At 38.0% G+C, this 24,173-nt stretch overlaps 1 protein-coding gene and 1 long non-coding RNA gene across 4 annotated transcripts in view; one reads left to right on the top strand and one right to left on the bottom strand.

Annotated features, from left to right (window-relative positions):
* Positions 1-784, bottom strand: part of LOC134663193 (transcriptional coactivator YAP1) — a 51,429-nt gene extending 50,645 nt beyond the window's left edge. Inside the window, exon 1 of one of the 3 annotated variants that reach the window (XM_063519571.1) lies at positions 170-784. In XM_063519571.1, coding sequence (XP_063375641.1) covers positions 170-642 — 473 coding nt within the window. In that variant the 5' untranslated portion in view covers positions 643-784. The remainder of the gene's footprint in view (positions 1-169) is intronic. The other 2 variants (XM_063519572.1, XM_063519570.1) reach the window with 2 other exon arrangements.
* Positions 785-11,834: 11,050 nt separating this feature from the next.
* On the top strand, positions 11,835-13,307 carry LOC134647612 (uncharacterized). The gene is made up of 2 exons (XR_010096839.1): positions 11,835-12,119; positions 13,109-13,307. It is a non-coding gene; the product is annotated as an uncharacterized LOC134647612 (long non-coding RNA).
* Positions 13,308-24,173: the final 10,866 nt, after the last annotated feature.

Here is a 24,173-nt window from a genome sequence, read left to right as displayed (position 1 = left end):
ATTTATAACTAAAAATTAACAGTTAATAAATAAAGTAGATGTTCTAAAAGGTATGTACGTTAAGATAGGGATAGTTTTTAAATTGCGTATGTAGGTGTGTCAGTAGCCTCTTCAACAACATAGTCAATCCTTTCATCTGAGAAAGATGCAAATAACAAAAAAAACTTACTTGAGATAATATATCTGTCCTTCAGGAGTGCGCGCCTGTTCCCATCCAGATGGCAAAGGGCCTAGTTCATCTGGGATGTGTGAGCCGACGTCATATGATCTTTGTTTTGAATGCTGGTGGTGTAGAGGGGGTTGTTGAGTCTGTTGGCCGGCCGCATACGTCTGTTGCAGGCTTGCTGGCGACGAGTGCGCCCTAGAGTGCGACACTGGTGTCGCTCCTGTCGCCGACGACGACCCGAACGCCGAGTCGGCCGAGTTCTCTCGCGAGTGAGACACAGACGGTGACTTGGAACCGGTCGACGGCGGGTTAAAGAACGACTTTGGAAGCTGTCGCATACGCAGAGGCACCTGTAGCGGTCGTTTCGAGTCTGGTTTAAGCACTGTGTCAAACAATGACTGTAGAACCGAGTCCGAATCCTGGTCCACGCGCAGGACCAGGTTCGATTTCTGTTCACTATCAGAATTTAGAGCCATGGTGTGTGCCGGAACGAATGTATCTCGAAACCGACTTGGCCCACCGTTGTGACACAACACTAGCACGCGAACGGGTCGGCGGAGCGCCACCCGACGTACTTGTGGATTAGCGCTCGCTGCGCGACTGACGCACGCTCGGGCGCCCCCTGCCCCGCGCCTCCTGCCCACGCGCACCCGCGCCACACCGCGCCGCCGCCTGCGCAACCCGCAGACCGGTCTTTGAGAACGATGCCCCGCACCCCCCTTTGCTTGTCTACCTTCTTGGCTACCTTACTATCCTCTTTGCTTGCATGCAATGCAATGCCATTTTGTAATTCTGCATTTTAATCACTGCTGCTAATGCCTTCGCTTCCTTCAGCGCGTGTCTAATTTAACTATCTACGTATCTCTCTAATCTCGCTACAATAAAGATATCAGGGACGACGTAAAAGTAAATGAATTTTCCAAGTATTAAAGGTGTATGAGAGAGAGTAAAAAGTGTTAAAACTCATTAATCTCATCTCATTATACATAAACGAAATTATAACAGCAAAAGTTGCCAGGCTTTGTCCACATCCTCGTTTTCTCAAGTTATCACGGTAAAATAGGCAACAAAAGAAAACTAACTCAAGACGAGTGAATACTATGGTATGGTATGTTTAGAGAGAAGACTATCGGTACGTACCGAAGGGTTGGTTGGTAGGATTACCAGATTCGCGTTTTAAAAATCCGGCCATGTGCGAGTCGGACTCGCGCACGAAGGGTTCCGTACCATTACGCAAAAAACGGCAAATAATTCACGTTTGTTGTATTATGAGAGGGAGCCCGACTTAAATATTTATTTAATTTTGTTTTTAGCGCCTATTATTTTTATACCGACAACAGAAATACATCATTTGTGACAATTTCAACTTTCTATTTCTACCTATCACGGTTCACGAGTTACAGCCTGGTGACAGACAGACAGACAGACGAACGGACAGCGGAGTCATAATAGGATCCCGTTTTTACCCTTGGCTACGAAAGAGCAGAGTCATAGAATGTGTTGGTTTCTTTAAATTCCACGAAGTACCAAGTAAGTGGTGATATTACGGTCCGACAGTCTCTGCGACCGATGCTTTGGATTCGAACCGGTCTTTAACATAAGCGGCAGACGCCGTCACTCCTTGGCCATAGTGAACGATGAACCATGATGGAAACCATACTAATTATTATAATTAACAATACCTATGCCGCTTCTTTAACCATATATTTATGATATAAGCGATAAGTACCTAATTTTTTTAAATATATTGAACTTGTACCAGTATACGACTGCATATGCTCAAATATACTTACTATGTAATCCATTCGAACGCACATCCATAATTAGTAAATCTTCCATTTAATATCTTCGTATACCCGATACGAATTAGTATGTACTTCAAAAACTAAAAAACAAAAAAAAAATGTACTTACTAAGTGGGAAAAAATGTAAGGGTAGGTATAATTGCGCTAGTTTTCGTCCAGCTCTAGTTTTCGGCCACTTGACGAAATTTGAGTGAAAGCCTAATATTGGTGCACAAATTTGGACTTATTGCAATCGTTAATGTCTAAATAATATACTTGCCTATATATATCTAAAAAAATGATATTTGGGCGTTTTCTAAAATAAATATCGAAAACCTGATACTTTCAAATCTGGACATTCTTGGGCTCATTCTACTCAGAATCGACAGCATTCTCCATCCTTCCATTAAAAAAAGATGTCCCAAAATGTCCATTCCATTACGTCACGTTTTATTATGAGAAATTTTTTCACTTGTATGGACGTGACGTAGTGGAAAACAAATTTTTGGGACCAGTTTTTTTATCATCAGGTTTGAATATGCTAGTGATTCTGAGTTGAAAGAACCCAAAAACACCAGAATCTGTGAGAATCGGGTTTTCAATATTTATTTTAGAAAACGCCCATTTCGCAAGAAGAAAATTAAAAATTAACCATTTTATTTACGAAACTAGAGCATGGACGGAAACTAGCGCAATGACCCTATGTGGCGTCGCGCAATACTTTACACCGACCCCCTCTTGTCAAACCATGACGAACCTTATGAAACTCCTCCGCCCCCTAAACTTCTACAATAGAAATTTTTGTTCTGATGTAATCATAACAATTCTCTTTGGTCATAACATTAGCAAGATAGTTTCAAGCAGTCGGAAACACTTAGAAACCTATACCTAGCGCATGCAATATAGCTCAAGTAACAGTAAGCTAAGAAATGTAATTTGTTTCATTGGTCACCTCATTACATCACTAAATCACTATTTAATACTATCTTGATGTGCCATCATGTGATTTAAAAATGCACCTTTTAATAAACACAATATAGTTATTTTCGATACAAGTGCGAAAAAGAGGAAATTCGAAACGAGTGGCGATAAATTAAAACACGACCGAAGGGAGTGTTTTAAATCGACACGAGTTGCGAATTACCTATTCGCACGTGTATCGAACAACGTTTTACAGTACATATGGCACTTTAAAGTTTCGACATACGCACGTAAAGTGCTATTTTACGCACTAGTGCGGAAAAGTAGCCCCATATGTACTGTAAAGTAATATGTATACACCTACATCTTAGGTAAGTACTTTAAAATATAATTATTGAAAGTCAAAGCTAAAGCGAAAGCAATTAGTAGGTATTTAGTATAAAGTACTTAGGTAATAAATAGATTGGTAGGCAACAGTAGGAATAATCGTGTAGACGATTATTTGACTAAAAAAATGAAGACATGAACCAGCACGTATTAAATTATAACCTACCTTTTTCAAAATACCAGTACAGGAGTAGGTATTTAATGTATGAATATGTAGATTGTTCGTTATATCGGGCTGGTAAATAACAAGCACATTATCAAAATAACATATTTTTTTTTTTTTTTTTGTATGAATGGCTTTTGCTGCCAGGGCACTTTGCCAACGTCAAGTTTAGTTATAATATAAGGACAAACTCAGGAGTGCACCTAATATGATTTAGCCCAGAATTTTGAATTTAGAGAATTATACACTTAAAAAAAATAGTTTTAATAATATAACATTAGCAATAAACATATATAGCTGTACATACATACGAAATATTTATAGACTTATATTATTTTTATCAATAAAATATGCCAACAGTTTTAATACATTGGGTTCAGAACTAGCCAGAAGGGATTTGACATTACAGGGGAGGCAGACTTTGAATCTTATCAAGAGATCGTATAAGGAAAGACGGTTCAACGGACATTCGAAAAATATATGTTCAATTGTGCCTACACCATACCCACATTGGCATTCTGGGCTACCTTTTACATTAATCCTAAATAGAAACTCCGGAGAGCACACATGACCCAGCCTAAGGCGAATCAGAACACTTGTTACTTTTTTTTTTGAACCTATGTTTATAAAACCAAGGTTTACGATAAATATTTTTTTTTTAATTTGAAAGAATTGTATTATTATTATAATTATTTAAAATACTACGCGAATTCCATTGCACTGCCGTACACATCTTGAAGTCTTTTGTTAAGCAATACACACAGGGATTCTATTTTGGGAGCAGCGTGGTACGGTAAATTGTCTAAACTAAGGAGCATCAGCAAGGTAGTTAAAAGTGAATCAAGGATTTTGTCATCTAGTTGAGCTTTCCCGCGGAAAGAATTTTGGGGTTGACGGATAGTCGGAGGAGAGAAAGAGCTGGCACTGTCAGAGTGATTCTCTAGGTCTGCGTTCGGCTTTTCGCGGAGAGCGCAACCATTTACAGGATCAGGGATTCTGTAACTATTTATTAATGCTTGATGGGCTACCTTGTCATATCCCGGTTGAAGAGGAGCTCTGGGTTTCCTGGTGATAGTAACGGTTTTCTTGTAGGATGATGGAGTAGCAGATTCAGCAATTTCAGCGTAGGATCGTTTTGATGAGGGGAAGAGATGAGAGGCTTCACTGAATGATATGGCCTCCTCCGACATAGCAGCTTTGATTTTATGTTGACGGTTGTATTCTGGGCATTTTTTATCGTCAGCTGAATGGGCACCAGAGCAGAAAAGGCAAACTGCATCATTAAATGAAGAACACTGGGAGCTTAAATGTGGCTGGCTGCATTTTGAGCAGCGGGGCTGAGATCTGCAGTGAGCCATAATATGACCATATCTGCAGCATTGCCGGCATTGGATTACCGGCAAATTATATTTTTCGGTAAGAAAAGAGTTGTGGAAAAGGTACACTCTCTGGGGAATTTTTTGTCCATCGATTGTTACGACTACTGTTTCCGTGGAAACCCATTCATGGCCTTCACCCACCTTCTTTTTAGCGTTGAGTCGCCTCGCCTTTATAATATTTCCAAATCCATCGGGCGTTTTCATACCCGTCACTAATTCTTCGATGGCCAGATCTTTGGGCACATGTCGAATGATAAACAATCTTGCCACGTTGAAAGTCGGGATAAACGCAAGGTAACGAGAGTTATCTTTATTAACTATTTCTACGAACCTGTTAGCAGAAAGACCGTTAACAAAGTCAAGGCTTAACCGATTCCTGCCCACCTTACGGATTCCCCCCTCAAGCAAACCTTTAACATTAATAGAGCACAAATATTGCCCAAATTTCACGGGGTGAAGTGAAACGTCATGTGTATTATCGGGAGATAGATCCGACTTCATTTGCACGTGAATCACATACGGACCGACGTCCGATTGGGTGTAGCACTGCCTACCAATGGGGGGTGATGCTGATGCTTGAATCTTCGAAGATTGACCTACTTTTGTTTTTTTAGGAATGTCAGACGAGATATCTTTTAAATTAATCGCGGATCTTTTGAGGGAAGACGATTTGGCCATTACGTATTCTTCTTCCATATCAGGAGAGATTGATGCTTCGCGGTCTGCCGCCGGAGGACTTCGCGGGGAGTTTGACTCCAACGCAAGATTAATGGCCGCCATGGCCGGCCCGGGTGATGGGTTAGAAGAACCCATCACTCTGCCGGCCATATGAGAATAATCTGAACCCAACAAAATGTAATAAATATATAATAATTGGACAAATAAATAAATAAAATAATATTTGCATAAAATCCGCCCCTAGAATTAATAAATATAAAAATTTGGGCCGAAAAGATTTTAAACGTCACTACCCTTCCCGCACTCCAAAATCGAATCTCAAAATAACCAAAGAGCATATAATCACTACGTTCTAAGAGACGGAACTCCATAGTACGTAATTATTTGACAGTACTTGTCAAACGGTTTGGTTTGACGTTTATCGTCGGAGTTCCATTCATACCAACATAATGAAAAGTTTTTTTTCTGGGATTTTATGGCCTGGTTACGAGACCTTTAAGCCAAATGACAATTAGTTTATGGAAAGTAGTGCTGCGAAAAATCAATAATAGTGAGTTCTCGAAACGATAATAACCGACATGACAGAAAGTAGTGCTGCGAAAAATCGATAATAGTGACTTCCTAAACCGATAAAAACCGTCCGCTTGATAATCCTACTCCTCTCCTACTCATACATTTTTTTTATCGTAGAAAATAAAACACCAGTGAGTTTATAACAAAGTTTATTAATTTCTTAAGTTGATACTTGGTATATACATATTTGTTCTTATTGCACAATTTGAATACTGAATGTACAAATAATTATGCTGTACCTATATTTTTACACACTGAACTGTACAAAATATATTCAGGTAGAATTTAAAAACGGATACACTGTGCTCGTTACAAAATCAAATATTTTGGTCTAAAGATTTTTTACCCAATCTTAGAATTTAATATATTTAAATAGGATAAGGTAAACAAAAATATAACTGTAGGAGGGAAGTAGGAACTAACCGAATTATATATACCTAACACACTTAAGAATCGAAATTATATATGCCTAGGTAGGTAACTTTAAGCCGGATCTGCTGTGGACTGTGTGATGTGACCCTTATTAACCCCTGACACAGAATGGCTACATAAGTACAATCACCAAGTTAATACGAATAAAACAAAAGGCACGTATTTAACTGGTCAACTAATTAATCGAATTTGGGTAGGTAGGGCAAGCAATAAGAAGTTATAGAGGGAAAAGCTAGGAACACAATTTTTGACTCCGTAACTTTGTTTGGACTAGTTAGGAGGTGAACATATCAAAAGTCCCCGGCCGTAGCCGCGGTGCTGGGGGGGTAGAGGGGGCAAAAAAGGTCTCATTTTTCGGTTTTTCACTTATATCTTGGAAACTTTGCGTCTTAGCGAAATGACTACTAAGAAACACCAAAAGCTGATAAAATTTGTTACAAGTTTTATTCAGTCAAGTTTTTCGATATCTTGAATAGTTTTTGAGATATCCGCTCTTGAAAGTTTTTTCTTAGGAATGGTGGTGGACCACCCAACAAAAATAAAATTCAGCACCCCCGATTTATACGAAAATGATACCAAACATGGCCTAACAGCTTCACTGATGTAGATATCAAGATAAAATTAAAATCCCTGAATAAACTTTCAAGAGCGGGTATCTCAAAAACTATTCAAGATATCGAAAAACTTGACTGGATAAAGCTTGTAACTAATTTTACAAGCTTTCGGTTTGTCTTAGTATTCATGTCGCTAAGACGCAAAGTTTCCAAGACATTCCAAGATATCAATGAAAAATCGAAAAATCCGACCTTCTTACCCCCCTCTACCCCCCAGCACTGGGGCTACAGCCGGGGACTTTTGATATGTTCACCTCCTAACTAGTCCAAACAAAGTTACGGAGTCAAAAATTGTGTTCCTAGCATTTCCCTCTACAACGTTTTTTGAGCATTCATTTCCTGACCTACGTTTAAAACAATAGAAATGGGTACTAAAATTAATAGTTAGGCAACAAAAACGGAGCCTTAAAATATATAATATGAGACAACATTTTAATACCATTACAGCTTTTGTTTATTTTTAGGCAGGTACCAAATATTTATTTGCAACTGAATTATTATATTGGAGACTATTTATGAAGCACATTTTGAAAAGAAAACAGGATCGTGTAGTGACCAGACAAAATATTTTAAAAGAACTTAATTTTTTAATTAATAGATAGCCGTTTTCTTTTTAAAATGTGCTTCATAAATGGTCTCCAATATAATAATTCAGTTGCCAAATAAATATTTGGTACCTGCTTAAAAATAAACAAAAGCTGCAACGGCATTAAATGTTGTCTCATATTGATATATTTTAAGGCTCAGTTTTTGTTGCCAATCTATTAATTTTAGTACCCATTTCTATTTTTTTAAACTACTCAAATTCAATTAATTAGTTGACCGGTTAAATACGTGCCATGAATAAGTATTGTGATACAGCGAGGACTTATTACTTTAATGCTCATTGTTTTAGTTTAGATTATGTCACTGTTATTGTCTTGTGTTTTTTAAATAAATATATAAATATACCTATGTGACAATCTTTTTGTGAATAAAATGTACCTAATATCTTGACATGTAAAATATGTTCATTTTCAACAAGATACAAATAATCCTATAACTGTGTTCTAAGTAGTTTTCGTTATGGCAGTTATGAATTAGGCTTACTATTTATATCCTACTTCCCTCTGTACTCCTAGCTATGGTTTTAAGATGGCAAAAAGCTGAATAAAGTAAAGTCGATTACACTTTCTGGAGCTTCTTCAGCAATTCATTCTTCGTTGTAGTGTAATCTGTAACAAGTCCAAATTAATTTTAAAGAAACTCCGTAGAAATCTTTGGTCTCGTAAATGCATTATTCGTACAATGCAAACATAATACTACATCCGCGGAAAAATTAAAAGATGTATGAGAACCTTTTACCAAGTGGATGAAATTAGGTTTGTTTTAAGCAATGGTATGTATTATGCAGGCTAATATTAAAAAGTATTATTTGGTACCATTCCGCCGTATACATCCTTTAAACCGAAGATGAGATAATAATATGCTGTGCATAAATATGAACTTTGGAATTAATGCTTCAAACTACTGAGAGATAAACTTATTTTTAGGGTTCCGTACCCAAAGGGTAAAACGGGACCCTAGGGTTCCGTACCCAAAGGGTAAAACGGGACCCTAGGGTTCCGTACCCAAAGGGTAAAACGGCACCCTATATTACTAAGACTTCGCTGTCCGTCCGTCCGTCTGTCTGTCACCAGGCTGTATCTCACGAACCGTGATAGCTAGACAGTTGAAATTTTCACAGATGATGTATTTCTGTTGCCGCTATAACAACAAATATTAAAAACAGAATAAAATAAAGATTTAAATGGGGCAATAAAATTAAAGATTAAGTTGTATGGGACAACAAAGTTAAGCAACGTCGGACGTCGCGTGGTCAGTACTTGGATGGGTGACCGTTTTTTTTTGCTTTTTACCCTTCGTGCGCGAGTCCGACTCGCACTTGCCCGGTTTTTTAATATGAGTAACAAAACCGTATTGACTTACCAGCCTTTTCTTCGTTTTTCGATTATCAGAAGCAAGAACTAGAGTATCCCTAGATCCAACAGGTAGTTCGTCAGCAAGGCCCCTGCGTTTCGCTGGTATTGAAGCTGAAATTAAATAATCCGCATAATTATAGAGGTATTATTATACGAGCGTAGTAGGTACCTACGCGCCGTGTCGCGTACTACCTACGCAGCGCGTGCATTAAGGACGCGGCGCTGGGCCATCGTGAACGTGACCTCTGCTTGCCTCTGTTATTAGTACCTACCTACTTAAAAATGGAGACCTACAAGTATATGCTCTAGGAACCACGGACCGGAAGACGCAGCGTGGGAAGGTCCTCTACAAGATGGAGTTGCATGGGGTCGGCGTGTGCCCGGCCGCTGTGGAGATCGTTGAGGGAGGCCTTTGTCCATCAGTGAACGTTTTTCAGCTGATATGATGATGATGGAGCTTTCGGAAACCCGTCGCGCGAGTGACTAAAAATACGTAAAGGCTCTACCCATCCATGCAGTATCATACTATGACCGTGCTGTCGTGAACGTATCAAGCATGGAATGTAACGCGATACGGACTAAAAATATAATAATTTTTTTATAAGTTGATTTCAGCCTACCTTTAGTTCAGTCTTGGGTATTTTTGTTAAACTACCTAAATCAATTTCATTAATTTGGTAGGTACCATATATCAAGCTGAACTGATGATAAGAAGTGGATACCTATATGAACTCTTTGGTAGTCAGTAGTGACAGTAGTAAACCAAAACTTTGATCTAGATGAGTCCAAAACTTTAGGAGGGTGAATTACAGTCAGCAATTAGCTTTCCGGCGATGGTAAACTTCATGAGGTACCAGGTACATCCGCGGAAAAATCCAAAATAGGTAGCATTGGAGCCGATTAACTAATTTGAGCCACTTTCGGATTTCCGATTGAGTTGAAATTTTGGATACGTATGCAAATCGGATGACAATGCAATATTATGATAACATTGACCTGATCTCATGATGGAGACAGGAGGTGGCCATGTGAACTCTGTGATAAACGCCACCTAATTGTGTTTGGGCTTGTTAGAATTGTCTCGATGAGTATTAGTCGGCTGTGGAAAGACAAATACATTCTTACATAAAAGCTTATACCAAAAATAACTAATAACTAGTTTTTTGCCAAATACTTATTCCCTATTCCAATATCTTATACTGATAGGGTATGTCCATTCTAGGGGGCCTATTACTGGATTCACGTCCATTACCGGGGTTCCATTACTGGAGCTTTGGTGTCGATGACTGGAGAAAAAACCTAGTTTTAATTTGTTAAGTATGTGGAAACTAATTGCAGTATCTTTGATACAACACGCCTGAATCAGGAAAGACTGATAGGACATTCATCTTTTAACACGCTAAGCGGTAGAACTTTTACATGTATCAGGGAAATATCACAAATACTCAAAATTATATTTTCATTATTTACTTGAGGAACGAACGTGCGCACACAAGCGAGCGACGTGAAGTACTGCCGAAATGAACGATCGCCATCCATACGCAACGATAAAACTGTGCAAACGCATCGACAACGATTTTTCTGATATAAAGCCCTTGCTACACGGTCGCCGACAAGCCCCCAGACCGCGTGGCCTTGGCCGGTCCCGGACCGTGTAGAGAGTTGTTACCAACAAAATTTGACCAAAACTGACTAAGGACATACCAAGGTCAGACGGTTAGAAGGCTTGTCGGCGACCGTGTAGCAAGCCTTTAATTTGCAACTGCCACCGATCAACGATAATCGACAACGATTTGTCATACACACGGCAGATAAAACTGCGCAAATCGGACTGCACAGTTTTATCGCTACGATTTATCGTTACGTGTGTGGCCTGCATTAAATGTCCCATGATGGTTGCCTTTACTATACTACTTTACTATTACTATAATAAAATAAATAAGTAGTATGTGAGTAGGTAAAAGATAACTGGCCTTAACGTCCATCGATCTTGAGGTAACTCGGAACCGAACGAATGTGGCTTCGGAAGTATTTGTGTGTCCGACGTGGTATACGATCCCCATCAAGGCACACCAAGAGAAAAACTTCAGCAGCCAATACTTCAGTTTAAAATCAGGAGACAAGGGCTGCAACAAGACGCGCTAGTAAAAAAGTGACAACATTTCTTACTTTTTTTGTTTTGGTCTTGAATTACGTTTTGCAGTTAAGAGCATAAAAGTAAAATTTTCTTCTAAGACTAAGGTCTTTTCTTTGATTGATAGGTGATTTTCTTCTAATCGGTCTCAACAGCCAAACAGTTAAAACTTATTGCACAATTTTACTGAGCAATAAAATTGTGTAGATGACAAAACTTGTTATATTATTTTATTTTTGCTACAATTTATTTGAAATCCGTATTTTCCGTCATTAAATTTAGTAAATCACATAAAATAGGAATCGATTATCGTTCAAAAATGCTCCGAAATGTTTGACTTGGCAGAAAACCAAGCGTCAGAAACTCTGATCACATGTTGAAAATAAAAAAAAAGTTAGTTGGCGGGAATTGGATATGTATTATGTTCTTTCGCTTTACGACAATTTCATGGTGTAAATTGCCGTGAAAAATATAATTTATTTTCCTCGCAATCGTAGTGAAAAGCAGAGTGTACAACAAGGGCTATAAATGTCCATTTTTACAATTTTATGCCCTTTCATTTTTATAATTTTATGTCACTTTTATGCCCTTGTTGTACAATCTACTATTACCAACTATATTTGTCTGGTTGAACGAATGGTTTCCTTATATACACGGTGTAACATGAGGAAACCGAATAATTTTAACCACGCATTTCTGAGGTCAAAAGAAGGAAAGAATGTAACACGAGTTTAGGTCAATTTCGCCAAAAAAAATTTTTTTTGGTTTGTTTTTTAAAATTTTTGAATGTATTTGTACATAAATAATAAATCTTATTGGTAAATTTGTTACTTAAATTGATTTTTACATGTTTTTTTTCGTAAAACCTTCTTTTTGCAAAGTGTTACTTGTCACTTTTTGACATCTATCAATAAAGATATCGTCGGTGTACTTCCAAAACATGATAACTGACAAAATGGTCAAAAATGAGTTGTTTATATAGTTTTGTTCACATTTTATTGTTTTAAATATATATGTGATTTTTTTTTTATGTTTATTATTTACAAAGTTATAGAGTGTAAAAAAGTACTAACAGACAGGAAATTAAATATAGTGTACACGTAAAAAATAATAAGGGTATTTAAAACAACATATCTCGTAAAACTGGTCATGCAAAATATATAAAGTAACGTTAACATGTTTTGTCTGAATGTAGTTATAATTACCGTTATTAGTGTAGTTATTAATTAGAACCTAGTTAGAGTAACTGGTAAAATATCATAACATTATTCATTATTATTTACCTATAGGCATTTATTTCAATACACGATCTATTATACAACTAAATAATATTAAATTCACTTAAGACTGATTTAAGTATGCTCGGTAAACGCTAACAATATCAGTATCATAATTTTTTGAAGTAATTTAGTTAATAAGGAGTGTATTGTCATATGATTCTTCAATAAAGGAGAGAAAAGTAATATTAGAATCACTTATAACTGTTTACATGTAAATAATTACACGTTGCATGTAATTTATTACTTTTTATTTCTACGTTAGTGTTTAGAATTTGCTTATAATATCGTGTGAACTAGTATTTTTTATCACTGTCTTTTTTTTAAATTATATATAATTATTTTTATATGATTATAAACAAATACACCAAAATCAGTTCATTTTTTATACAGGTAAAACATGATAACTAACACATGCCATGTTTTTGTCGGCCAATATTTTATATTTTTCGGTTTAAAAATATCACTTTTATCAATTAATAGACAATTTTAATATCCAAAAATTTTAAGTGTGAAAGTAAATTAGTCAAAACGGGTTTCTAAATTCCCTTATTTGAGGACCAAACTTTCAACTCGCGATTTCTCGAAACTATGTTTCAGGTAGTTATCATGTTTTAGAAGTATACCGACGATATTTAGACTACGTCCCATAGCAGCAACATCACCATCAAAAAGGCCTTTTACATTATGTAACAACAAAAACTTGTTTATTTTGAAATTAATATTATCTCTGAATCTAGGCGTTTTTAAAAAAAAGTTTATAGGACATTTTTGTTTCTAAATATGATCAGGAATACGCTGTTAAAATTATTCGGTTTACTCATGTTACACCGTGTATGGTCTATTAATTTATATGCAGGATTTAAAATGTTAGAGCATCGGAATAAAATGGGATTTCATACGATTACTTTATCCCTAGGAGTAAAATGTTACTTTGAAAACCCATTTTGTTCAGCTGCGATTTTTTTTTATTTGGAAGCTTAAAAACCGGTCAAGTGCGAGTCGGACAAGGGTTCCGTACATTACGTCCGACTCATGCTTGACTGCACATTTCAGGTTTTCCTGTCATCTATAGGTAAAGAACTATTTTAACCAACTTCAATTTCATAGAAGGAGGAGGTTCTGTATTCGGTTGTGGCTATTTTTTTTCTATGTAGGTACGTTCACCGATTACTCCGACATCCGTAGTCCGATTTGAGTAAGTAATTCTTTTTTTTGTCTTAAAGTAAATTTTTTGTCCTTTTTAAAATAAATTATTGATAGCTTTAGGGCGTGTTGCCATGTTGAGTTTCCCCTCAACGACGACAACACGACCATGTGCACTCCTCATTTACCCGGGCTTGTGACCGGCTCCTTTGTGGACCACGGATGATCCGCAATGGAGGCTGAGTTTCCTTCTTGAGTTCGCTATAAATATAGTAGTTGGGGACATTTCCCTCCACCTCCTCATGGTCTTTGCTGGCTCGCGCCGTACATACCGAATCGCGGGAGCCGTATTGGGTACTTGCTGCTTCGGCTCATTTCCCCAAACTCTACGTTGCTTCGTGTCTCCCTACAAATCAATTCTTTTAGTGTCCCAGGCCTGAAGCCGAGGGCAGGTAGCCGCCGCGGTCGCATCTCTGGACGCCTCCGCTCGATTGAAGCTCCGCAGACTTATGGCCCGTCTTGCCGCGCTTACCGCAGCAACTGAAAACAGAATATCCTTTAAAAATTATATTAACATTATAACCTGAATATAGATGTCATGATTTAAAGATAAAATTAACCTGTTACTCTTTTTTTTTCAGTTTTTATGGGTACCTGGAAAGCCTTATGTATGCGTGGCTATTTGGCTTTGCCTTGCTGTTGTGCCATTTTAATAGCATCCGATAACGCTTCTTCTCGGGATGCCAAACTTTGATTAAGTCGTTGACATTGGCGTCGTATAAATAGGTGGGCCATAGTGGAGAAGATGTTGTCGAAAACAAAGGTCTTGTGTAACGCGCAATCGAACCATGTGGTGTCACATCCGGTATTGAATAAAGTCACAGCATAAACAAATACGTCTATTCTATGGAGACTTGTGCAAATATCGGTTTCCATTATTTCCGTAGCACGTTTTACTAGACAACATAAATTCTTTGAGGGGTATGTTAGGGATTGTTTTTCGCCCCACCACTCTCTTAGACGTATATAACTGTACGTGTCATCATTTTTTATGTCGTCTAGATCTGGGGTGACAGTCAAAGTGTTGCGGCATTGGTCGCATTCGTGCACTTTGGTAATTCGTGACGCTAAATAACCGCTGACGTATACAACTGATTGGTTCTCTATAGATACTAATTCCTCTTCGATTTCGTTAGTTTCCGGCCCTTCCGGTAGACTTAACACGGGGATTTCCTCGTCGCTTAAATCATCACCATTCTCAGCATCAATGGAGGCTTGTGGATTTTCAGTCGATTGAGGATTCTCACTCGAGGAAGGTTTCGACTCATGAGATCCAAACACCAAATTGTGAAAGTCTGTCAGCAGCATATTCCTATCTTTTTGACAGTTTGATCCTGCACTATGGGGGGCCGTCAGCCCAGTGACAACTGCAGTCTTCAGGGCTGCCATAAAATGTGTGCAAGTAGGGTTGCTATTTGTTGGACTCTGTTGTCGTATTACGCCAAATAAGTTCTCCAGAGAATCTTGGTTTAACTGGCGTAAGTTTAAGTATTTGAATCCCATTGCTCTGGTTTTCAGCCAAATCCCTCTTAGAGATTGTAATGACATCAAGTAACCTTGGATACACTTAACGTTTGTGGCGACAGTTCCAAATGTATTAAGAAATTTGGCTGTTTTTAACTTTCCTTCAAGTGCCGCCCACTCTTCCAAATGAGTCGTTTTTTGCGAAACATTTTGTCGCAAACCTTTTTTTATGTCTTCTGCGGATGATGGTCCATTGGTAAAGTCAAACAACCGGTCAAGTTCCTGTACCACTTCAGCGGTTTCTAACAGCTCAGCAGCTTGTCTTTCATCCCTTTCAGCTTGGGACAGCAGTTTTAGGACAGCGGCTACTGTGTTGCTCAACATTTGGGCAGCATATTTAACTCTCATTTTTGCCCTGTATTTCGGGAAGACATGCACAGGACTGACCTTTGATAAATATAGGAAGTTTCTATTTTTTTCCTCGACCAACCTGAGGTGAGACCACTTTGCCTTTTTTCCATTCCAAGACAAAACTCCATTGTTCAGAAAATTGTTTCGCAGCGATTTAAACAGATGTGGTATATCATATAGAGTAAATATTTCCTCCCCATCTAAAAAGAATGAGTTTTGTAACACGCTTGAAGGTACGGAAAATTTTTTCAACAATTTTATGGCGCCCATATTTGTAGGTCCTTGATCACAGACCGTAGCCAGTACCTTGTGCCCAGTAGCATTTACGGCAGTTATTATCTCTTTTATCAGTACCGACAATTTTTCAGTGGAAATAGTTCCTTTCACAAAGTAAAATGCTATAGGTTGCTTGAATTTTCGGTATATTCCTTGGAGCATAAATACCAAAGCATGGTCAGCAATATCACTTGATCTTTCAGTAGATCCAAAATCTCGGAAACCTTCTACATTTCCGGTAGATGAATTATATAGGAGCCTTGGTTTTAACGCGATTTCATCAAATAATAAGGCACAAACTTTTTCTTTTTCGTTTTTATGTTGGCCTGCCATTACTAAATGATCTAAAACCGATTTGTTGAGCCCTGGTTCCATAGGTATTTTTTTTAAGACGTTTTGCAACGTTTTGACGCTCGGTAGAGGAATAATATGCCTCAAATATCTATATGTTTTGGCAGATCTTTTCAGAATCGCCAAGCAAGAAATTTTGTTTTTTGTGGTCCACCGTCGTCCAGTTGGCTTCCGGGATTGGTTTTTGCTGGCTCGCCCATGAAGAGTTCCGTGACAGCAAGTAACATAATAAAATTGGGGTTTACGGTTTATGTTATGACGTATTAAAAAAAACTACTTACCAAATCTTGTTCAAACCAATTTTCGATGGAAATTTGCATGGTAATGTACATCATACATTTTTTTTAGGTTTATCATTCTCTTTATTTTAGAAGTTACAGGGGGGGACACACACATTTTACCACTTTGGAAGTGTCTCTCGCGCAAACTATTTAGAGTTTAGAAGAAAATGATATTAGAAACCTCAATCATTTTTGAAGACCTATCCATAGATACCCCACATGGTCGTATGGGTTTGATGAAAAAAAAAATTTTGGGTTTCAGTTCTATGTATGGGGAACCCTAAAAATTTAATGTCTTTTTTCTATTTTTGTATGAAAATCTTAATGCGGTTCACAGAATACATCTACTCACCAAGTTTCAACAGTATAGTGCTTATACTTTCGGAAAAAAGTGGCTGTGACATACGGACGGACAGACAGACAGACAGACATGAGGGGTCATCCATTAATTACGTCACACGTTTAGGGGGAGGGAGGGGGTCAAGAAAATGTGACATATTGTGACATGGGGGAGGGGGGGAGACAAACTTTGTGACGTCACTTTAACTTCATCAGTAACCGAAAATTGATGTAAATTATTTAGTTCGCTGTATATTTAAATAACAAGTTTTTAAAACGAAAATAGTTTTTAATCGTTTAATTTTCTTTCCTAAGCAGTTTTGGGTTATAAAATTACTAATATTTATATCGTCAGAAATATTTTGATAAAATATACTTGTTAACTCACATTATAGACGGGTCTAACGCGAATTATATTCAATTACCTTTATTTACCGACGTTTCGACACAGGTTTCACTGGTCCTGTGTGTGGTGGACCTGTGTCGAAACGTCGGTAAATAAAGGTAATTGAATATAATTCGCGTTAGACCCGTCTATAATGTGAGTTAATATGTATTCAAAACGCGAAAGTTTAAAATATACTTGGTCAAGCAGATCTTGTCAGTAGAAAAAGGCGCGAAATTCAAATTTTCTATGGGACGATATCCCTTCGCGCCTACATTTTTCAAATTTGCCGCCTTTTTCTACTGACAAGATCTGCTTGACCAAGTTAGTATATTAAAATAATACTTAGGTACTTACTTAATTCTATTTGGCGATTTCGTAGAAAAAATGTGACGTCACACTAGGGGTGGAGGGGTTTGCCAAATGTGACCAAGTGTGACAAGGGGGGGGGGAGTCAAAAAACATAGAAATTGGTGTGACGTAATTAATGGATGACCCCTGACGAATCTATAAGGGTTCCGTTTTTTTGCCATTTGACTACGGAACCCTAAAAAACACAACCGAATTGATAACCTCCTCCTTTTGAGATTTGAAAGTCGGTTAAAAAAGGTACCTTTATCCGGTTGAATGCCTAATAGTCCAGATTGCAGACAAGCTTGGCTAGTACTGGTAGATGCAGCAGCTGATGAAGTTTGTGCTGGAACCCAAAAAAATACATACCTACATTAAATTATCTAAAGAAATTTCACACGTTAAAATAAGTTTCAAAAAGAAATTACAATCATAGGTAGGTAGGTACATAATACATTAGTTAGTACCATCACTTATTTTTATTTGTCAGTCCTAGTAGGCGGAGGCGGTAAACCAAGTGTAAATATGTAGGTATGTACATTACTTTGAACTTATTCTTATCTGTTTTAGGCCCCCCCCACATCTAGCGTCCTTCGAGCGTCGGCGTCTGTCGGCGTCTGGTCAGCGCTATGGAAAATGACGTCGCTGCGCAGTTGCGTCGACGCTGCGTCGACGTTGCATCGAGCAGCGGCCATAGAATTGTAGAAGCCGACGCTCGAAAGACGCCAGATGTGGGGGGGCCCTTATACCGATCTATTTGACCTACTTATAGCTGATACTAATAACCTGCTTGAAGACATGCATATCGGCGTCCGCGTGAGAGCAAATCTCACTTATCTAGTAGGAGTAGTAGGTACCTAGTAAAGAGTCCTCAAGTAAACTATTACAAAGCAGTCAGAGCATGCGAAGACCATCAACTATGAGTTTCTCCAGACACGTCCTGCCTCGCACAGACAAACTGTGGAATGAACTGTCGCGTGTGGTATTTTCGGACCGTTACAACCTTCAAACTTTCAATAAAAGAGGCCTGCAATGAAATTACAACCCCTATGGTGTTGCGGGTATCCATGGACAACGGTAATCTCTTACCATCACGGTGACTCGTGTGCTCGTTTGCCTCCTATGTCATATAAAAACACATGTTCCAAATTTTATTAAAATACCCATAATCTTATAGTTTTGGAGTAAAATGACTGTGACATACGGACGAACAGACGGCCATGACGAAACTATGAGGGTTTCTTTTTTGCCATTTTGGCTACGGAACCCTAAAAATGTTCACAAATCGGAATATAGGTTTCGAATAGCAACGTGATCTTGAGATCTGTGTGAAAATACTTTTAAAACAAAACTAGCATATAATTACCATTTTCACTGGTATTAACAAAGTACAAAAAAATTCACTTCCACTTAACTTGTAGAGGAGATGTTCCTAGTTGACTACGGAATCCTAAAAAGGGTACAATACAATACCAAGTAACTAAAAAACCGGGCAAGTGCGAGTCGGATTCGCGCACGAAGGGTTCCGTACCATAATGCAAAAAAACGGCAAAAAAAAACGGTCACCCATCCAAGTACTGACCCCGCCCGACGCTGCTTTACTTCGGTCAAAAATCACGTTTGTTGTATGGGAGCCCCACTTAAATCTTTATTTTATTCTGTTTTTAGTATTTGTTGTTATAGCGGCAACAGAAATACACCATCTGTGAAAATTTCAACTGTCTAGCTATCACGGTTCGTGAGATACAGCCCGGTGACAGACGGACGGACGGACGGACGGACGGACAGCGAAGTCTTAGTAATATAGGATCCCGTTTTACCCTTTGGGTACGGAACCCTAAAAAGCGGCCAAGTGCGAGCCGGACTCGCGCATGAAGGGTTCCGTAACAGCAAGTAACATAATAAAATAGCGGTTCACGATCTATGACGATTAAACAAAAAACTACTTACTAGATCTCGTTCAAACCAATTTTCGGTGGAAGTTTGCATGGTAATGTACATCATATATTTGTTTTAGTTTTATCATTCTCTTTATTTTAGAAGTTACAGGGGGGGACCACTTTGGAAGTGTCTCTCGCGCATTCGCATTACATTAGAAACCTCAATATCATTTTTGAAGACCTATCCATAGATACCCCACACGTATGGGTTTGATGAAAATAAGTATGGGGGACCTCCAAAATTTATCGTTTTTTTTCTATTTTTGTGTAAAAATCTTAATGCGGTTCACATAATACATCTACTTACCAAGTTTCAACAGTATAGTTCTTATAGTTTCGGGAAAAAGTAGCTGTCACATACACGGACAGACAGACGGACAGACAGACGAACAGACAGACGGACAGCCAGACGGACAGACATGACGAATCCATAAGGGTTCCGTTTTTTGCCATTTGGCTACGGAACCCTAAAAAGATCTCTCCAAAACTCCATCACACCTTTACTTAAAAATGCCCAGTCGAGGAAATCAGCTATGTACTCTATTTTAATCTACGTCACTCAGTTTTATAGTAAGAAAACTATGAAACTTTCCATGCTTACTATAAAACTTTGCGAACGTTTTAATGATGACAGAATCTTTGGTGCAACCAAACCTAAATATGACTACCTAATTTTCTTGCCAGTTCGCAGACAATTCGCATATGTACTCAATAGGAAATAATAAACAAATAATTCAACAAGTAAATGAGGATGTTACTTAATATATAATACGCTTACCTTTATCCGGTTGAATGCCTAATAATCCAGATTGCAGACAAGCTTGGCTAGTACTGGTAGATGCAGCATCTGATGAAGTTTGTGCTGGAACCCAAAAAAATACATAACTACATTATCTAAAGACATTTCACATGTTATAAAAATAAAATAAAATTTGTTTATTGCAGACTTCTTCATAACGGTCCATACATGTTAGTACTTAATACTTACTATCTTAATAAGGAACTAAAATAAATTATTGTTATTAGAAATTATTCAACAAGTAACATCCTCATAATAATATGCTTACCTTTATCCGGTTGAATGCCTAATAGTCCAGATTGCAGACAAGCTTGGCTAGTACTGGTAGATGCAGCAGCTGATGAAGTTTGTGCTGGAACCAAAAAAAAAATACATAAATACATTATCTAAAGGCATTTCACATGATATAAAAATAAAATAAAATTTGTTTATTTCAGACTTCTTCATAACGGTCCATACATACGGTACTTAATACCTACTATCTTAATAAGGAACTAAAATAAATTATTGTTATTAGAAATAATTCAACAAGTAACATCCTCATAATAATATGCTTACCTTTATCCGGTTGAATGCCTAATAGTCCATATTGCAGACAAGCTTGGCTAGTACTGGTAGATGCAGCAGCTGATGAAGTTTGTGCTGGAACCCAAAAAAAATACATAACTACATTATCTAAAGACATTTCTCATGTTATAAAAATAATATAAAATTTGTTTATTGCAGACTTCTTCATAACGGTCCATACATGTTAGTACTTAATACTTACCACAGATCATATAATACTAGTACAGATACCCAATCCCATACTAAAAACGCGCACCGTCCTAAGTAGCAAATACTTGTAGGCAATTTTTTAGTTCACAGTAACAAACTAGATGGCGCACGGAGCCCCTCGGAGCTAATAAAACTCTTACGACAAACATGCGTTGAAATGGCGTCAAAACACCTCTCGCGCGACATCTGTTGTAGCTTTCACGGACTAAACCTACACATCACATTCATTTTTAAGGTCAATCATTACTAGATGGCGTCTCAGCCATCGGCGACAAAATTGAAATTTATTTACATATCATAATTTACGATTATGAAATCAATTTGACTTTTTAATTTTTTTGTTAATTTTTTTGTATTGTAAATAGAAGTTTGAATGGGTACCTACTTTAGTATAGGCGAAGGCGTCAAAGTTTCGTTACAAATCACAGGTCGTATTCTTATCGCTTACCTTGCTTCGGCAAATCAGCACGACAAGCGTTCGGGTAAACCAGCATAACTGTGACTTTGAGATACACAATAATAATGCATAATCAAAGAGGACTCTTATGCTGGTTTGAAGGTATCTAGTAGGTACCTATGCTTCACATTAGGGCAGAAAGAACACGGCATTGCGGTATGATCTGTTTTAATAAAATAATTCTTGGAGCTAAGCGTTGCATTGCCGCGTGCCGTCCACATGGCCTTGAGAGGCCCAAAGCCCAAGGTCGCGCCGACGAAACAATCTATTTTTAACGTCCGTTAAATAAAATCGAAAGTAATAACTTGAAAAAATATGCGCATATTAAAATCTAAATATATATGTGACGTTATCTATGAAAATGGATCTTATTGTCGATGGCGCTTACGCCATTATTGACGATGTTCAGATATAAATAAAAGGCCACGCGACGCCGTGCGGCGTAAGCGCCATCGACAATAAGGTCCCTTTTCATAGATAATGCCCCATATTAGTACCTAGAGATATAGATATAATACTACGCGGTATTTTCTTAGATTTATTATGAAATAAAAAACCGGCCAAGTGCGAGTCGGACTCGCGCACGGAGGGTTCCGCACCATAAACAAATATCGAGTCGAGCCAAAACAAGCAAAAAAACGGTCACCCATCCAAGTACTGACCCCGCCCGACGTTGCTTAACTTCGGTCAAAAATCACGTTTGTTGTATGGGAGCCCCACTTAAATCTTTATTTTATTCTATTTTTAGTATTTGTTGTTATAGCGGCAACAGAAATACATCATCTGTGAAAATTTCAACTGTCTAGCTATCACGGTTCGTGAGATATAGCCTGGTGACAGACAGACGGACGGACGGACGGACAGCGGAGTCTTAGTAATAGGGTCCCGTTTTTACCCTTTGGGTACGGAACCCTAAAAAGACCATGTATATAGGAAAGGAAGGAGTAGGTATTTTGTAAGGATCACAGATCATATGTGACGTTATCCATGAAAAGGGACCTTATTGTCGATGGCGCCTACATCGTTATCAACGATGCTCCGGTATAAATACAATGCCGCGCCACGCCGTGCGTCGTAAGCGCCATCGACAATAAGGTCCCTTTTCATAGATAATGCCCCATAAAATACTAGTACTTACATAGTACATGCAGATACCCAATCCGCCAATCCCATACTAAAAAAGCGCACCGTCCTAAGTAGCATATGTGACGTTATCTATGAAAAGGGACCTTATTGTCGATGGCGCTTACGCCGTTATTAACGATGCTCTGATATAAATACAATGCCGCGCGACGCTGTGCGGCGTAATCGCCATCGACAATAAGGTCCCTTTTCATAGATAATGCCCCATATATGTACGTTGCTTTGCGTGTTTTACATTCTATTTCGTAATATTGCAATAAAAAATGTGTGTAACGTTTTTTTTGCCATGCTTTTAAATTAATAAATAAACTAATTGTATTTCCGATTTATTCATTTTTTTATTTAACTACTAAAAGTTTTGTAGCTTATTCGCTACGGCTATCATGAGTTGGCATTTGACGTTTAGGTACGCTAGCGACTGCATGAAGTCGATCGCAGTCTATCTCGCTCGCACTCGCATTGATGTATTGGTGCGATCGAGTTCACGCAGTCGGTGGCGTAAAAGTCAAATGTCAATTAATGGTAGCCGTACTTGTCCTATCATGTACAGTCAGCAGCAATAGTTGCTAAGCGGGCGAGGTGTTCAAAATAATCTTGACGCGACTTTATTGTTAAGTGAATAAGAGCGCGTCAAGGTAATTATGAACGCCTCGCCCGCTTAGCAACTTCTGCTGCTGACTGTACCTAAGAAAATATATATACAAAACGGATTAGTTATTAAAAATGTTACTCGAGCGCGCCAGCTATTGATAGTGTCAGTCGCGCACCAAGTCTCAGAAATAAAAAAGAGGAGGGAAAATAATAAGGGTATGCCGGTTTCCATGGTCAGGGTGTTTAACCCGTAAGTAGCAGGTCCACAACGTTACAAAAAAAGTTACCTTGAATTACCTACTCGATCGATTTTTTTATATTGAAAATAAAGTGTTATTTATTTATATAATGAGACAGATATTTGTTCTTGAGTTATGGATATTTTCTGTGTATTTAAGTATTAATTGTATATTACACATTTGTATCGTTAGTCAATTTGTGTAAGAATGTCCCTATAATATTTATTTATTTATTAAACATTTATTTCATGTTAAAAATTTACATTCTCGTACAAACGGCAGTAACACGATTTATTTTGTAGTATTTTAAAATACAAAAAGGAAATATTTGCACTAAAAACAAATATTTACAGCCGGGCTAGCCCATGATAGGCACGACAGTATCTCGCGGCGAGATATATTGCCCGTCCCTCTTTTATTAACATGGTTAGAACTGTTAGAAGTTTCAAACCGTGCATGCTGTCCCTGTCGCTCCTATTAGAAAGAAGAAGAGGACGGCACGAATGACTGTGGCGTTCAGCGTTCACGCCTATGTACCTAGTTGTATGGTAGTTTTCGTAAGCACACAGACGCACCTTACAATTAGTACTTAATCCGAGTGTGCGTGTGCACGTCGCTGTGCGGCCTTGAGACGCTGGAGCGATTGAGGACATAAGTACTCGTATTAAATTAAAAATAAATACAAACCTATAGA

The sequence above is a fragment of the Cydia amplana genome, chromosome 4, assembly GCF_948474715.1.
Source record: "Cydia amplana chromosome 4, ilCydAmpl1.1, whole genome shotgun sequence".
Taxonomy (NCBI): Eukaryota; Metazoa; Arthropoda; class Insecta; order Lepidoptera; family Tortricidae; genus Cydia; species Cydia amplana.
Note: the sequence above shows the minus strand (reverse complement) of the source record. Positions and strands in the feature narration are given on the sequence as shown.